This window comes from Sturnira hondurensis, unplaced genomic scaffold (genome assembly GCF_014824575.4).
Source record: "Sturnira hondurensis isolate 20B ecotype Veracruz unplaced genomic scaffold, ASM1482457v3 Scaffold0002840, whole genome shotgun sequence".
Classification (NCBI taxonomy): domain Eukaryota; kingdom Metazoa; phylum Chordata; class Mammalia; order Chiroptera; family Phyllostomidae; genus Sturnira; species Sturnira hondurensis.
In genome coordinates this window covers 774,227-790,753 of record NW_028075471.1, presented here as the reverse complement: position 1 = coordinate 790,753, position 16,527 = coordinate 774,227, and the positions used below count along the sequence as shown (strand labels likewise).

The window sequence follows — 16,527 nt, the reverse complement described above, 5'->3', positions numbered from 1 at the left end:
ACTCTCCTCTTCCGTCACCGAGTGGTCTGTGGCGTTCGGGGGCGGGGCATGCAGGTAGACACGGAAGTCGAAAGGGGTTAAGCTGCTCAGTGGCTCCAGAGGCGGGGAGGAAGGAGCAAGATGGTTTACATCTCGAATGGTGAGTTGGCAGAAGGGGCACTGGTGATCTGGGAGGCCGTATCTCGTGTTTTTTCCATCCTCGCCCACCCGCCAGGTCTGCCGCCCGTAACGTATTTCCGGGCCTGCGGCGCATCAGCAGATCACTCTTAAGCGGTGGGCAAGGACCGAGGTCTTCATAGTCCATTGGGTCGGTTCTCGGCGTCCTTGTCTGATTGTGGATCTTGCGAAAGTGGACTTCTCTCCCCGGCGTCTGTGTCCTAAAGTAGTAAAAATGACATTAATACCATCTGCGTAGCGCTTAAGCTTCACTCACCATTTTAGCGTTATTTGCTTATCAACTTATCCAGTCTCTATGTAACAGCCCTATTAGGATATTGTTTTTTCCTTACTTTACGGATGGCGACTGAGGCGCAGATTAAATATATTATGTAGCATGACAAAGGTAGTTAATGGCTCAGTCCCGGATTCCCACTATCAGCATTCTTGCTCTTATTGCTGTTATCAAGTGTATTTTGCCTTTCTGTAACTTTGATCTAAGAATTAGCTACCCAGGAGAGGAGGGTAACTAGTCATACGTGGAGTTTTTTGCCCTGATGTCAGAGAGCACAAGAAGCAGCACTACTCCCTCTAGAGCAGCAAGTTAAGTCAATGGGAAGTCTTTGGCCAAATGCACTTCTCATTTCTTTGCTCTTCAAAATTCACTCTCCTGTCTCCCCCTTAAAACTCTTTGAAACAGGTAGGTTGATGGACTCATACAGAAATCAAACTTTTATCTTCATTTTGGCACTTGCAAACTTGGTGTTTTATCCTTTGTAGCTAAGGCTGGCAGCATCTATTTATGCATTAGTGAATGTTTCTTTGTATTTGTAGTATCTTATTGTTCATGCATAATCGTATTTGATCCACATAAATAACATAAAGGCCTTTAATTTCATTTTTATAGTTGAGAAATGCCAGTTGCATCAAGCAACTTATTTCCCTCTGAGAGTGTTGGGAGGGGAGGTTTCTGCCTTCAGAAAGTAGGAGGGAACGTGCAAAAAGCAAATTAGAATGATGCAAGTGCATGTAATAGTTGCTTTCGAGTCACAGAAGAATGGATGGATTTTCCATTAGCTCTATTTTCTTAGCAGGACTATATTTATCAGCACTTCATAGTTGACATAACATTTCTCTTCACTGCCAAATGACTTTTTCTCAAACAACTTTATATGATTAGAGAAGGAAAATCTCGCATTGGCCAACAAAGCAGAGGTAGTAAGAGGCAGCACCTATCACCTATGCTCTGTCTTTGAGTGTGGCCCTTTTTTCTCAGTAGCTGTATGTGTTAAATATACCTGAAAGTAAACTGGTCAAGGAAAGAGGAAAGGTAAAAAGCATAGAGAAGTCCTTGGGGAAATGGAGAGGGGAGATTGTTGACAGATGGCTCTTCCAAAATATTCTGACCTCTTGATTTTCAAGGCTGAAACCCTACAGTACTAACTTTTCAGGTTGTAGCTTTTATTATTTAACATATGTGATAGATAGATCCTTTTTTGTTTAAGATAAAGCTGATACCTATAGTTAGAGTGAACAGCTTTTTACAGAAAAATAGTGGTAATTTTAATGAACAAACCAAATTCTCTTCAGTACTTAAGGCACACAGACCCTTTGATTTAAAAAAAATTTATCGTAATAACTGATTCTAAAGACCTGTAAGAGTATGTATAGTCAGTCATTTTGTATAAAGAAGCTTTTCAAGTGGAAAGAAATAATTTGAACATTTTAGGAAAATGGAAGTGGTATGAGCGTTCTTTTCTATTCAGTTAAGTTTCCTCAACATATTTTAAAAAACAGGTATTTGTATACCAGTGTTCATAGCAGCATTTTCATGGTAGGAACCCAGGTGTGCACCAGTAGATGAATGGATCATTAAAATGCAGCACACACACACACAAACACACACACACACACACTGGAATATTAATCACCTTTGAAAAAAGCAGGAACTTTTGACATATGCTACAATATGGGTGGACCTTGAAGACATTATCTAAGTGAAATAGCTGCTTATCAAAGTACAAATATTGTATGTCCTCATATGAGGTTCATAGAGCAATCAAATTCATAGAGACAAAGTACAATGGTGGTTCGCGGTGGGTGTAGGGAAGGGGGAAATGGGACGTTAATGTTTAAAAGGTACAGAGTTTCATTTGGGAACAATGAAAAAGTTCTGGAGATGGATGGTGTGATAGTTGTACAACAGTGAGAATATATGTGATGCTGTAGATCTGTACATCTCAAAATAATCAAAATGGTAAGATTTTTTTATATATATTTCACCACAGTAAAGAGAGAGAGAAAATACTTGACTGAAATATCACCCACCAAAACTACAAACTGTAGGAAAGCATTTTGGTATATTAAAGCATTTGGTATATAAAAGGAATGACCCCTAGGAATGATTGCAGAGCCTTACTTCCTTGAACACCTTCTTAGAATGGCGTGCACATAGCAGATCTTTCCTTTTTGTTTACTATTTAGAACAATGGAGAAGTTGAAAACTGAATCTGGGATTGTTGCCTGATTAAATGTAATTCATCCTGTGTCAGGGATTTATAGCACTAATTAAGTTTCTTTATTCTTGTCCCAAGGACAAGTGTTGGACAGCCGGAGCCAGGCCCCATGGAGATTATCTTTGATAACAGATTTCTTCTGGGGAATAGCTGAATTCGTCATTTTGTTGTAAGTATAGTAGTGCTCTTAATAGCCCTGGCTGGCACTTGAGTTGCTGGAAGTACATTATGTTGCCTATCTTAAACAAACTGAGCTTTCCCAAGCAGTTTTCAATTTTACTAAATGAAGACTTCTGTAGTGATAAAGCTGTCACCAGACATCTTATGTTTATGAATATGATAGTTTAGTTGGTAACCTTGACCATCCCTTGTCTTGGTGGCGATCATACCAACCTGCAGCTGTGGAGCCAGCCCTGCGCATTCTAATGCCAGATTACAGTGCCTCACTTTCTATCTGTTATTCCCAGCTTTAGTGTATGTGCACATTTTATTGAGTATTACACAGCAAGTAAACCAGAGGAATTAGATCTTGATTAAGACAAGTGATTTCTTTTTTATTTTTAATGAAGGGCTAGAATCAATACAGAGGAGACAGAAATTTAAACTTCACCATAATTTTAAGTAGTTCTTAGTTAAATGTATTTTTTGGACTTTCACCTGCCATTTGTTTTATGAAAATTGTTCATCAACCACTAACAAGTCTTCTCCTGTTTGAATATATATTTGAGTGTCTCATGGATAGGAACTATAGGGATGCAGAGATGTAGAAGTCCTTTTATTGATTTTGCTATCAGTAAATATCTTTATATTATAAGGGGCAATGGGTGGGCATGATTGTGGCAGATGGAAATCAGAAGTTATTCCAGGTGGAAGAAACACGGGAAAGGTAGCAGAGACGTTTTAATACCAGCCTGTGGTCTTTAAACATAATTTGATTATTGCTCTGGTTTAGAAAGATTAATCTGATGGCTTCATGTGGCATAAATTAGAAAAGGTAAAATGGAAGAGACAGCTCCATAGAAAAATAACCACAGGGGACAAGAGAGGCCTGAAGTTAAGGTACCCAGTGCAGAACTTTACAGTTTTACAAATTTTACCAACTCTGTATTGTTCATTAAAATACTGTTTCAACTTCATTAAATTCTTCCTCCTTCACAAATAAAATTCATTTAAATAGATTTCTGGAAGGTCTGTGCCTCTGGCACACCACCCTCAGCCCTTCCCTCTCCAAGATAATGTTAGGTAGGCCGCTGGGGCCTGGCAGTTGATACAGAGTAAAGGAAGAAAGTTGGGAAGACTGTCATGGAGAGTTATCGGCAATAAGAAAGGTGAGAAAGGGCAGCTTTGGCACAGAACATAGCACACTGTTTAGACGTGCTTACTTTAGATGGTGTTGTCCAGATGGCTGCGAGATGTGTGGGTTTGGAGCTAAATCAGTTCAGCTGTTTCAACTATCAGAGATGATAGTTGAAACTATGAAATGTATTTTATAATACTGAAAGTGGTTCTTCTGTTGTTTTCTGCCTCTTGTTTCAGTTTCAAAACTCTGCTTCAACAAGATGTGAAAAAGAAAAGAGGCTACAGAAACTCATCTGATTCCAGATATGATGATGGAAGAGGGTATAGCTTTTTTTTTTTTTAATTTTTACAGAGGGGAAGGGAGGGGGAAAGAGATGTCTGAGAGAAACATCAATGTGTGGTTGCCTCTCAAGCACCCCCCACTGGGTACCTGGCCTACAACCCAGGCCTGTGCCCAAACTGGGAATCAAACTAGCCATCCCTTGGTTCACAGGCTGGCACTCAATCCACTGAGCCACACCAACCAGGGCAGGTACAGCTTTTTAAATTGAGGTATTTAACCCTCTGTATATTTTAATTAAACTAGATAGATATATAAATGGTTAGATAAATAGATAGGCTCATGGAAATTAAAGGTTTAAATTCTATTTCACAGAATTAATGCATTACTATAAATTAAGTTGCCTCTGATTTGATAACTACAATCAACCTGACAAAGCTAAAATGTACATTGTATATCCTATGGGAAATATCTAAATTAGAGGGTTAAAACTGAGAGCCATTGTTGAGAACTAGAGATTTCACTTTAGAATCTAGATTTCCAGCTCCTAATGACAAACTCAAAAGATCAAGCAGAGTGAGTTAGGCTTGTGTTTCCATGTGGCAAAAACCAGGTAGAGTCAGGTTTTAGCTGGACATTTATAGGAGGTGGTGTTCAATTCATCACAGTCCTGCCTGGCTGACTTTCCTCATGTACTTTCCTCACGTACTTTCCTCTGGTCCCTAAAAAGGTTTGAATTTTTATCTAAATGGTGTTTTAAATAAAGAAGAGGGTCTATTTGAGTGTAAAAGGAACCCATTGAAGATGTCTACTGAACAGTAGAAATTAACTTTTTCTTTTATCAGGCCCCCAGGAAACCCCCCCAGAAGAATGGGTCGAATTAATCATCTGCAGGGTCCCAGTCCTCCTCCGATGGCTGGTGGATGAGGAAGGTAACTTAAATTTGAAATTATTCTGCAGGAATTTTATTTTGTAAATGCCTTCTTAGGAAGGTCTTTAGGAAAACAGAAGTTGCCTAGCATTTTGAATTATTCAGACATTATTTGGAAAAATATTTCCATCCTAATCCTTGAAAAGTCTATTGGCTTTATTATCAAAATGTCTTTTAAAGAGGTTTATGACTTATAGTGATTATGGGATTTTTTCCATTCAGATCTAAATTAATAACTAGCAACTAATAATTATAACATTTTCTTTTAGGTAAATGTCTGCTCTAAGAAGCAGACAACTGGACATGCACATTCATAACAGAAAGAAACCACCGAGTAGTGCAGGGCTGACCATGCTGGACAAGTAGATGAATGTGTACGTCTAAACAAGAACTACTCTGTGTCCTCACAGACCAATGAGGTCATGTTGGGAATTCTCCTCCAGGGATCTGACGTGACTGACATGCAGTTCTATAAATACACGTTTGTCGCATTAACTTTTTGTATAGTTCATCGAAGTATTAATATAGTTTTAATAAGTAAATGTTTTTAGGTTACAAAAGTGACTTCTCATCTTTATATAATTAAAACTCTGAGTTTGAAGAAAATTAAAAGACTGTGTATTTAGTACTGTTAGTGTAACCTTTTTCAACTTCTGAAAGTGTTCGTTGTTAATTTGTTCTCACTTGTAAATAAATCACATTGTATTTATTTCACTATATGCATATAATATCTGTGGTTTTGAATTAATTTTTATCTCGGAACATATTTGTCCCATGAGTCTTTAATACAAGGTGTTTGATTTACTGCCATATAAAATTACCAGGGTATTTATAAAGCCATAACCAACAAATCAGCTACAAAATGAAGATTTGCCAGGTAGTCTGTAAATATATGGACTTCGGTGCTATCTTGACAAATATGAAATCTAAACAGTTGTTTTGTGTTTAATCCCTCCCTGAATGCTGGTAACTAACATTCTTTCCACCAGAATGGAAGCTTTATGAAATAGAGATTTTGTCCTTTACCCCAATACTTTTTCCCCAGCAGGTAATAGGCACTGAAATATTTATTGTCAGAATGAATAATACACATACTACTACTTCCAGTGTTTAACAAGTTTTGAAACCAAAGTGTTGAGATAAAAGCATCTTTATATCCATTTATAAGTGTGGGGATGGTATCAACATGACATTTACTGAAATCACAAAAGTGGGGGTTCATCAAGAATTCCATTTTGGACATACTTAAATTTGCAGTGCCTTGTTAATAACCATGGGGAGATACGAAATATATCAATCTGGATCTCAGGGAGAATTCCACGCTGGAAGTATATATTTGGGAGTTACCTTTAAAAGCTATGAAACTAGGTAAAGTCATCCAAAAAGTGTGTAAAGAGGAGACCTAGCACCAGAGAACCCTAACATCGGGCTGGATTGAGCAGGACCAGTGAAATAAGAGAACTAATGTACATAAGGTGTCTGGGAATCCAGGAGAGACAGGTGTGAGGATGAAACGAGATCCTGGTTATTGGCTGGTCCCTCAAAGCGCTCAAAAAAATGAAGTACCTGATATCCCAGGCATGCTATGGCTAAGACCAATCGCAGCACTCCAGCTTTCCCCGGAGCCCCACCCCCAAGCGGAAGGTTCCGCCCCTCTGTTTCCGGGATTCTGTGGCATGACTGTCGGCCATCTTGGTTGTGGGCAGCCAGCCGGGAGACGGCGCCTGCGCCGGGGACCTTATGTTTCCCAGTTTGCGGTGTGGGTGGAGGGTAGAGGTTCCTGGGGTTCTGCGGCCACGATGACCCAGGCAGAGAAGGGAGACGCGGAGAACGGGAAGGAGAAGAGTGGGGAGAAGGAAAAGGAGCAGCGTGGGGTGAAGCGGCCCATCGTACCTGCCCTGGTGCCGGAGTCCCTGCAGGAGGTTAGGAGCTAAGGGTGGGTCTTGGGTGGGACTTGCCGAGGGTCCTGCACCTGGGCCTCGGACCTCCGCATTCCGGTCTGAGGAGGAAGTCGAAGCCAGTGGAAGGCTTCTGACCCCATGGTCATGGGTGGTGGGTGTAGGAGTTGCTCATTTCCTGCCGTATTGTTGCAAGCTGGGTGAGGACCGCGTCTTCCCCGTCCCCTGTCCTTCCCCTCGAGCCTCTGGGAGCCCCAGCTTCCCTGGCTTTGAAACGAGGGATAGGCTGTCACCTACATCCCAAATGTGTCAGGTTTTATGGCTCACTGGGAGCCAGGTTATTTGGTAAGGGATAGTTAGAGGTTCGTGCCTTTTTCTTTGTTAAGGACTCTCAGGTAGTAGAATGAAGAGTAGACATTTGTCTAAATAGACATTGGGTGGGTGGGTGGGTGTGTGTCAAAAACAGAAAGATTAAGTCATTTCGGAAAAATTATTTGCAGTACATGGTGGACAAAGGGCCTTTATATGTAAATTATGAATACTCAGTGAAGAAAATACCAGCATTCCCATAGGAAAATGGACAAAGGCAGTGTAAAATTCACTACAGAAATCAGGCGTTGTTTAAATGCTCAGAATTTCTCTGGGACATCTCTGAGGTAGGTTCCTGGTACGTGTGTTAAGTATATGCTCAACTGGCCAGGCAGCTATAAAATACGTAACAGTTTCTGGCACATGGTAAGCCCTCGGTGTGGTTATTAGTGTTGCACAGGAGTCAGTTTCTCCACTTAACTAGTTGAGGGGTAGACTGAATGGCCTGTGAGGGCTTACTGGTTCCCACCTTCTAGGATTCTCCCACCCAGAGGGTGAGGCTGGGAGGAGTGCTGGGGGTGTGGGATCCACAGTGGAGAGGACCTAAAGGAAGTGTTGGGCACACAACAGCAGGTACCTCCTCCAGGCCCAGTGGTCTGGGATGGTGTTTTCGGAGGAGTTGACATCTGGACTAAGATCTGAAGGAGGCTAAAAGTTAGGTAGGGGGAAGGGAAATCTCAGGGAGGGAGAGCATAGCGTGGAAGAGAACAAGGCTAAGAGGGTATGAAGTGTTAGATATCAGGATGTATGGAATCAAGGGAGTAAGGGAGCAACAGATAAGACTGGAGATCTTAGCAGGGGCCATATCATGAAGGTCATGTAAGTCAGAGAGTCTGGCCATTTCTGAAGGCAGGAGAACTTTGGAAGACCTAGCCACACTCTGAGCTTATGATTGCCTATTAACTTGTTTATTCTAAGAGGTAGGAACTTCATCCAGAGGAAGGGAGTGGCATGGTCTGAATTTGAAGCCAGGTGTGTGAACCCAGAGCCTGGGTCCTTAATCACTATAGCAACATTTCCTTAACTTCAGTCAGTTGTATAACACTCTTTGGTTTTCTGTGGCCTCTGCAGCACCGGTACTGTTAACTGGATCTCATCTTAAACAATAATATCCAGGAAATGGTATGTGGGATGTACTGACCAAAAAAGAAGTGGTTCTAGAGTAAGGCTTGAGAAGTAGGCAGGGCCTTGCTCTTGCAGGTCTGGACTTTATCTGTTGGCCAAGTACCGAAATATTTTGAATGGAAACATGCCAATAAGACCCAACTGTAGCTTCAAGCACAGGACAGAATAGGTGCTAGCTAAGGAGTCAGGCTGGCATGGCGGTTCTTAACGAAAGGATCCTGTTGCCAAAGGGGATTGTGAGTCCCTTTTTCCTTCCCCTACTCCCTACTGAAACTGGGTCCCTCAACAAGTTTACACGGTAAAGGTTCCCCAAGTGATTCAGATTATATTCTGCCCTCTCGAGAATTTTGGTTCTAAAACAATTACCATCTCAAAGTAAAGTTTGTAGTCATCCACTGTCCTGATTTGCACTGCTTTGTCAGTCCTTGTTCATCATCTCCCTAGAATGAATTGTGCAGTGCAGCAAAGTGTTCTGACTTAGGAGGATAGAATTATGAACTCTGCTCTTTCTTCCCCAGTGTCTTGTCAGATTAACCCAGACTGACCCTAACCCAGCACTCCACTAGTCATGGTATTCCCCACACTCTCATTCCTTGTTTAACTGTCTTCCCTAGTAAACGAAAAGTTCTCTGATTTGGGGGACTTTGTCTTGGTTACCATTGTGCTCACAATGCCTGGCACAGAAATGCCCAGTAGGTTAATTTGCGTTGAATAATCATGGTTCTTTTCATTTAAACAAATATTTGTTGGGCTATGTACTATGGGTTAGATCCTAGGAACACAGAACTATAAAATGTATTCAGGTAGAGAGCAGTGATTAATTGGATGCTTCTCAAAGAACTCCCTTTACTGAATTATTTTGAAGGGTCTAATGACCATTACAGAAAACTAACTTCTTTGTCCTGTTACTTGTATGCTATTTAACTCCTTGCCTGCATATTATTTACTAAGGTCACACACCTTTATATTTGCAGCAAATCCAGAGCAACTTCATTGTTGTCATACACCCAGGTTCAACAACTTTAAGGATTGGTCGAGCCACAGACACACTTCCTGCCAGCATTCCTCATGTCATTGCACGAAGACACAAACAACAAGGCCAGCCCCTGTATAAGGACAACTGGCTCCTGAGGGAGGGACTAAACGTAAGTTGGAAATGGAGGACCTGGTGAGAAATCCCAAGATTGTTTCCTTGGGAAGGCTTAGACATGCAAGTGTATGCAATCATCTTGAATAAACATCTACATAGCCTTGTGTTATTAAGTAATAGCACCAGCCCTGGCTGGTGTGGCTCAATGGATTTCTGTGAACCAAAAGGTCACCAGTTTGATTCTCGGTTAGGGTATATGCCTGGGTTACATGCCAGGTTGGGGGCATGCAAGAGGCAACTGATTGATGCTTCTCTCAGGCACATGTCTCTCCTTCTCTCTTTCTCCCTCCCTTCCCCTCTCCCTAAAAGTAAATAAATAAAAATAAATTATTAAAAAATAGGCCCTGGCTGGTGTAGCTCAGTGGATTGAGCACGGGCCTGCAAACCAGATGATCGTGGTTCGATTCCCAGTCAGGGCACATTCCTGGGTTGCAGGTCAGTTCCCTGCAGGGGCCAGTTCCCAGCAGGGGATGCACAAGAAGCAACCATACATTGATGTTTCTCTTCCTCTCTCCTTCCCTTCCCCTCTAAAGGTAAATAAATAAAAATATTTTTTAAAAATAAATAAATAAAAAATAATAGAATAATAGCATCATTCAGGGTTACAAATAATCACTTTTCATCAGAACTAGCAATTTTATATTGTAAGTAAATAATTGTAATAAAAGTAAATTTAAGTTTTTTAACCCTCCAGGGTGAACTGGGTATTGATGAATGTGATTTTTTAATGGAAGGTACAGAATTATCATTCACTTAAAATGATACATTCTGGTCTCTATTAACTGACTTCTGATTTTTCTCTTCCGGATACTTAGAGTTTAAAATAAAGTCATATTTTCACTTCATAAGCAAATCCAATTGCTACACTGAGTACTTATTGCAATCTTAAATTATAATGTAAAAGCCCCCAAAATGTATTTTTTAAAAGATTTTATTTATTTATTTTTAGAGAGGGAAAGTGAGGGAGATAGAGAGGGAGAGAGACATCAGTGTGTGGTTGCCTCTCATGCATCCCCTACTGGGGACCTGTCCCACAACCCAGGCATGTGCCCCGACTGAGAATCAAACCAGCCACCCTCTGGTTTTCAGTCCAGTGCTCAATCCACTGAGCCACCCAGCCAGGGCAAAAAAAAAAATGTATTTCTTTACAGTAAACATTTACTTTATCCTATTTTGCAAATGGTAATCATCAGGAAAAAAATTTTATGATAGGTGCTAATATGTGTATTCCATTGTAATCCACTTCTAAATTTTAAATCGAGGATATTTTTAGGAACTTACATTCTCTGTAATTCTGATAGTAAGCTTTAGGGTTCCATTTTTTAATTCTTCAATTCTACTGTAGAGAATAAAAATTGAAAGAGAGATAACATTTCACATAAAAATTTATGGGTATATTTTTTGCAGTATCAAAATTACCTGAACATTTGTTGATTAAGCAAAGTAATACATGAAGGACTCAATGTTGTTATAAAATCGTAAACATGAAATGATGTGAATCTATGAGAGCATCTCAAATACTTTGTAAATGTAAAAGTAGCTATGTTCTGATTAGTGCTATGAACATTTTTCGTGAACCCAAAGTCATTCAAAGTTAATAGATTTTTTCCAAATACTTGGTTTATAGTGAGGGCTCTTTTATGACTTCTTAAATTTATAAATAATAGAAAGATTACTTTGAATTTTGGAGAGCAATACATGTGTTAGAGATTAAAGAAACTCTACCTGTTGTCAGGGGAGCATCCCCGTTGCTGCATTAGTAGTTGGCCAGGCTGCCTTCCCTTTTCACTGAGTTCTTTGCACCACTCATCTTTAATTCTATTTTCCTAGAAACCTGAAAGTAATGAACAAAGACAAAATGGTCTTAAAATGGTGGATCAGGCGATATGGTCTAAAAAGATGTCAAATGGTACAAGACGGATTCCTGTGTCCCCTGAACAGGTTGGACCTCAACTTTTCATATTTAATCTTTCATAACAGCTATTACATCATAATGCCATTCATGTGTCCTACCTATTTAATTTGCAAATGCAAGAAGGGATTTTCTTGAAAAAGGAAGATAAACAATTCATAACTACCTATAGTGTACCTGAATCGGTGTCACAAATGCCTAGGCAAGCCAAGTAATTTATAATGTGGTGTTTCTTACCACAAGTTGACAAAATTGACAGTTTACTTGAGAGTCTTCAGTGTATAATTCTGGGACCTTGGTGGGAAGCGACATTCTTACCACATTTGTTTTGTAGTGTGCTAAAGCAATAACAATTAGGGATACCTGTGAGTTTATGTAAATTTTCTATTCAGCTTTAGGTAGAGTGCGGTATTAATTTTGGACTGGCTGTGAAGCCCAGCCCCACGTGTTAAAAATCACAGGAAAAATCAAGACTGTGGAAAAGGGCAAGAGAATCCTTTTGTTAGCAGTCAGTATTTCCCAAAATATCTTGGCTTTGTGATTAAAATTTGCCACTGTATCTGGTTCTGGGGGAAAGGAGAGAAGATGACTTACATTACACTTACCCCCTTTTTTTTTCTTCACAAATTCAGAGAATATGTGATGCGCTTTTGTTTCAGGCACGTTCCTACAACAAGCAGATACGACCTGCAATTTTAGATCATTGTTCTGGAAATAAATGGACAAACACATCTCATCACCCTGAGTTTTTGGTAGGAGAAGAGGTAAGAAACTTCTTTATAATGAAATGGAAGAAGAAAACCAGATCCTAATTGTAAAACTCATTTCCTTTGCCATTCCGTTGAGGTGTCCAAGCATTCTATAATCCTGCTTTGAGGACCAGATAGATAGACTGGCTCCTGAAGTACCAGATACTCCGCCCTCAACATTTAGAATGTTCAGCAAGTTACTGATAATTTCTAGCCTTAGAATTTTAAACTTGAATTCAGAAAACCCTGAGAGAAGAGTTTTAACAACATGCTCGTCCCCCCACCTTTTCTAGGCCTTGTATGTTAATCCATTGGACTGTTACAATATTCACTGGCCTATTAGAAGAGGTCAGTTAAATATTCACCCAGGACCTGGGGGCTCCCTCACAGCTGTTCTGGCGGATATTGAAGTAATATGGTCTCATGCAATACAAAAGTACTTGGAAATTCCATTGAAAGATTTAAAGGTAAGCTCAAATTCCCAGTTACTTGGATAATCTTTAAGAATCTTGGTCAATAAAAGTGCACATCACTGAGTTGTTTATAATACAGGGTCTTTGAAGCATTCTCGGCCTTAGGTGTTGAGGGTATCGCCACTGAATTCTCCTCTAATGCTTTCTCTTTTTCTTGTTCAGTTTGTTTCTTTGGTGTCTCCTCCTTTGCAGGCAGCAAGTGTTCATGTTTGTGCCTTCTCTCTGGACCTTTTCAGACACATCGGTTTTATTTTTATTTCACAAGTGTTAAATAATTCAAAGAAAAAAAATTCAAAATTCCCTATTTTCTCATAAAACCCAAAATATAGCAGAGAGTTTTGAGCTTTTATTCTGGGCCTCTGACCATTGCTGCTACTGCTGTAAAGTGTGAAGTTTACTTAGACCTGACTTTAGTGATAACCTTTTTTTTTTTCTTTGTTCTTCTTTTAGTATTATGGATGTATTTCTGAAGACAGGTGTGAAATTTATTTTGACTTCATTGCTAACCATTTAACCAGTTTTCTTTGTTCTTCTCCGTAGTATTACAGATGCATCTTGTTAATTCCAGATATCTATAATAAACAGCATGTGAAAGAATTAGTGAATATGATCCTAATGAAGATGGGTTTTTCAGGTATGTCTGATATTCCAGTGAAACCTATTTGAATTGAGATTCTTTCTTTTCTACTGACAGAGTTAATCCAATTCACTGCTTTATTGGAATGCTTATCTGAGAGGCTCAGCAGTGCGTGAATATCTGCCCAGAGGTTCCCAGACTTCAGCTGATTATTTGTCTTCAGAGAGTTACTGCTTTGCAGCTGATTGCTCCTCTGCCTTTTGTTTTTTAGGAATTGTGGTCCATCAGGAGTCTGTGTGTGCCACTTTTGGAAGTGGTTTAAGCAGCACGTGTATTGTAGATGTTGGGGACCAGAAGACAAGTGTGTGCTGTGTGGAGGATGGGGTCTCCCATCGGAATACTCGGTAAAGAACTTCGGGGGTGCCATTCTCCATCCCTCTCCCCTCATAGTCTGTTCAACTATAAAGCATCACAAGTTAGAAAGGAATTACTTACAAGGAATTATATTTTCAAATTTTTCATAAGACTCCAGCAAGATGGTGGAAGTGCAAATTCTGGCAGGGCTATACACAGCTGATTTTACCCTTGCCTTTGGAACTCTAATGTAAGTTCACATCAGCAGCTCCTGAAAGTCCTAGAGTGCACTGTACTGCCCCACAGAGGAAGCCTAGAGGTTAGCTCTGTCTTTGGCTGTGGGCCAGCTTGGAGATACTGATCATGCACAACAAAGCTTGATTTTGGCAAGTCGCACAGGAGAAAATAAGTTTTCAGGTGTGAGTTCTAGTTAGCTATCATTTCAAGTATTTGCTTTTCTTTTCATAAGACAGGAAAAAAGTCATCGAACACCATAAAGTTACTCATGGTGTTCAGGGAGTAACTTCATGGTGATCAAGTGTCTGTCACCACTGACAGAAGAGTTATAAAATAACCATCAGGGGTAGGTTTGCTGCTTGTCCTTCCTGAGACAAGCCCGACACAGGCAAGCACACTCAGGTAGTACACACGTGGCCTCTGTAGCGTTTTGCGCTCCCAGGATGCTGTAATTCTCCATGTCCCTTACATTAGGCAGTTTGAATCTTAAGGTATAGACACAAATTTAAAAGAGGTCCCAAGTCTCAGTAAGTCCATGAGAAAGGTTAATCCCAAATTACAATGCATTCTACAACCCAGATGGCCCACCCATTGTTTATATTGTCTGATGCCAGTGGTTCCCAAAGTATGGAGAAAACACTGCATTTAGGTCTCCAACCACTAAAATAATGTAGCAGTGGTCTTTCTAAATTATAGACGTGTTCAATTAGTGGGTAGTATCCGCTCAGATTTCTCTCATAAGTCTGTCTTTATGGTGTCACCTTTATATGCCAGAGAATGCATATAGGCAAACAGCTATCAGATGGTAAACATACTGACTTGGAAATGAGCTGGATTTAACAGTGTGTTTTCTGTTTCTTGGATATTTTTTGCAGACAGTGTGACTGCTTCTAGGTGCCTTACCTCTGGTTTATTCCAGAGTTCCCTTTCTGCCTCCCATCCATCCATCTGTTCTTCCTTTAACGTATTTCTATCACAAACATTTCTTGAATCTTGCTGTTTCACTGTGCCTGAGTTTTTTAATCACGCTTTGTACCTTTTTAACTGACATTACCCATCTGCTTTTTCCCTTAACTATAGGCTCTGTCTGGCATATGGAGGATCTGATGTATCAAGATGTTTTTACTGGTTGATGCAGCGAGCTGGATTCCCTTACAGAGAATGCCAGTTAACAAATAAAATGGATTGCCTTCTTCTGCAGCACCTAAAAGAAACTTTCTGTCATTTAGATCAGGTGGGAGCAAAATCAAAATTGACTCTTTTTGTTTTCAGAAAAACTTGAACGGTATCATGCTACCCTTTCAACCTAAGCTGATAAAGCCTTGAAGCTGAAGCCCTTAAGGAGTGTGAGTTTTTAGGTGAGGTCAAAGCTGTGTAGATGTGTCTCTGGCTCTGGAAAAAAGGCTTTTTTTAAAAAAAGAGTTTAGCAGATATCTCTCTCTATAGGCTCTGATCATCCTGATAAAGGATGAAGATGACCCTTTAGGTGTGATGAAAAGTAGCAGGTAAAACGTATGCACAGACATTTAATAAAATGGTATCATTTGAAGCACTTTCTTAGTATTATGAACAGTCACCGTTTAATCATTGCTGTATCTGGATTGCTACCTTTTTATACTCTGTTTTAGATCTTTTTTTTTTTACCTTTTCAAGTAGTATACTTCTGAATAAAAAAACTTAAGAAACATAAGACTAGGTAACATTCCTCAGTTATTGAGAGCATTTGCTTATTGATTTGGGTCATTGTATTAGTATTTATCAATAATGAAAACAGAAAATGCAGGTGGTGGATATGTCACAAATGGTCAAAAGAAAGCAAGTTAACATTGAACTCTTCATTTAAGTTTTAGTGGGTGTGGTAGAAAGTTGTAGGGCAGCTTTTCTATAGGTGAGGTTTAGGTGGTAGGAGGCTGAATTGTAATTTGAGGAGTTTACATGCATTTTTACTGATTCACTGACAGCATCTTTTCCTGGAATCAGGACATCTCTGGGCTTCAGGACCATGAGTTTCAGATTCGACATCCAGATTCCCCTGCCCTGCTTTACCAGTTTCGATTAGGAGATGAAAAACTCCAGGTGACATATGGGTATATATTTTCGTGGGTAGAAAGAAAGCCAGCCAGGCTCAGACTGAGAGACTGTTTACTTGCTGGAAACCTCAGGAGGTCAGGATGTGAACTGGTTGTAGATTATTCACAACCAGTTCCAAGTTAGAACAGATCTGAGGACCATCTTTGCAATTAGCCACTATGTGATTAGTCATTTAGAGAGAGGCTCCATTCTTATTAGTTCATTATAAAGTAGGTTACTGTGTACTGTGCATTTACTTTGAGTCTCTGGTGCCATGTCACACTTCAGTTAGATGATAAATGACTTTTCTTATCTGGACAAAAGAAACAATGCTACTCCTCCAAAAAAGAACAGTATACAGTCTAACTTTTAGGATCTAATCAGCCAGTTTTGCTTTTTGGAAGAACAAAATTTAATGGGTCAGTTTTTTC

At 39.9% G+C, this 16,527-nt stretch overlaps 2 protein-coding genes across 2 annotated transcripts in view; both read left to right on the top strand.

Annotated features, from left to right (window-relative positions):
- Positions 1-26: 26 nt before the first annotated feature.
- On the top strand, positions 27-5,187 carry SELENOK (selenoprotein K). The gene is made up of 4 exons (XM_037040692.1): positions 27-139; positions 2,751-2,841; positions 4,209-4,292; positions 5,097-5,187. The coding sequence occupies exons 1-4, from the start codon at positions 121-123 to the stop codon at positions 5,185-5,187; spliced, it is 285 nt and encodes a 94-aa protein (XP_036896587.1). The 5' UTR covers positions 27-120.
- Positions 5,188-6,850: 1,663 nt separating this feature from the next.
- ACTR8 (actin related protein 8) overlaps positions 6,851-16,527 on the top strand; it is a 14,976-nt gene continuing 5,299 nt past the window's right edge. Inside the window, exons 1-9 of the mRNA XM_037040688.1 lie at positions 6,851-7,104; positions 9,549-9,719; positions 11,555-11,665; positions 12,296-12,400; positions 12,679-12,852; positions 13,399-13,492; positions 13,707-13,839; positions 15,107-15,260; positions 16,007-16,102. Of these exons, the coding sequence (XP_036896583.1) occupies positions 6,859-7,104; positions 9,549-9,719; positions 11,555-11,665; positions 12,296-12,400; positions 12,679-12,852; positions 13,399-13,492; positions 13,707-13,839; positions 15,107-15,260; positions 16,007-16,102 (1,284 nt within the window). The 5' untranslated portion in view covers positions 6,851-6,858. The remainder of the gene's footprint in view (positions 7,105-9,548; positions 9,720-11,554; positions 11,666-12,295; positions 12,401-12,678; positions 12,853-13,398; positions 13,493-13,706; positions 13,840-15,106; positions 15,261-16,006; positions 16,103-16,527) is intronic.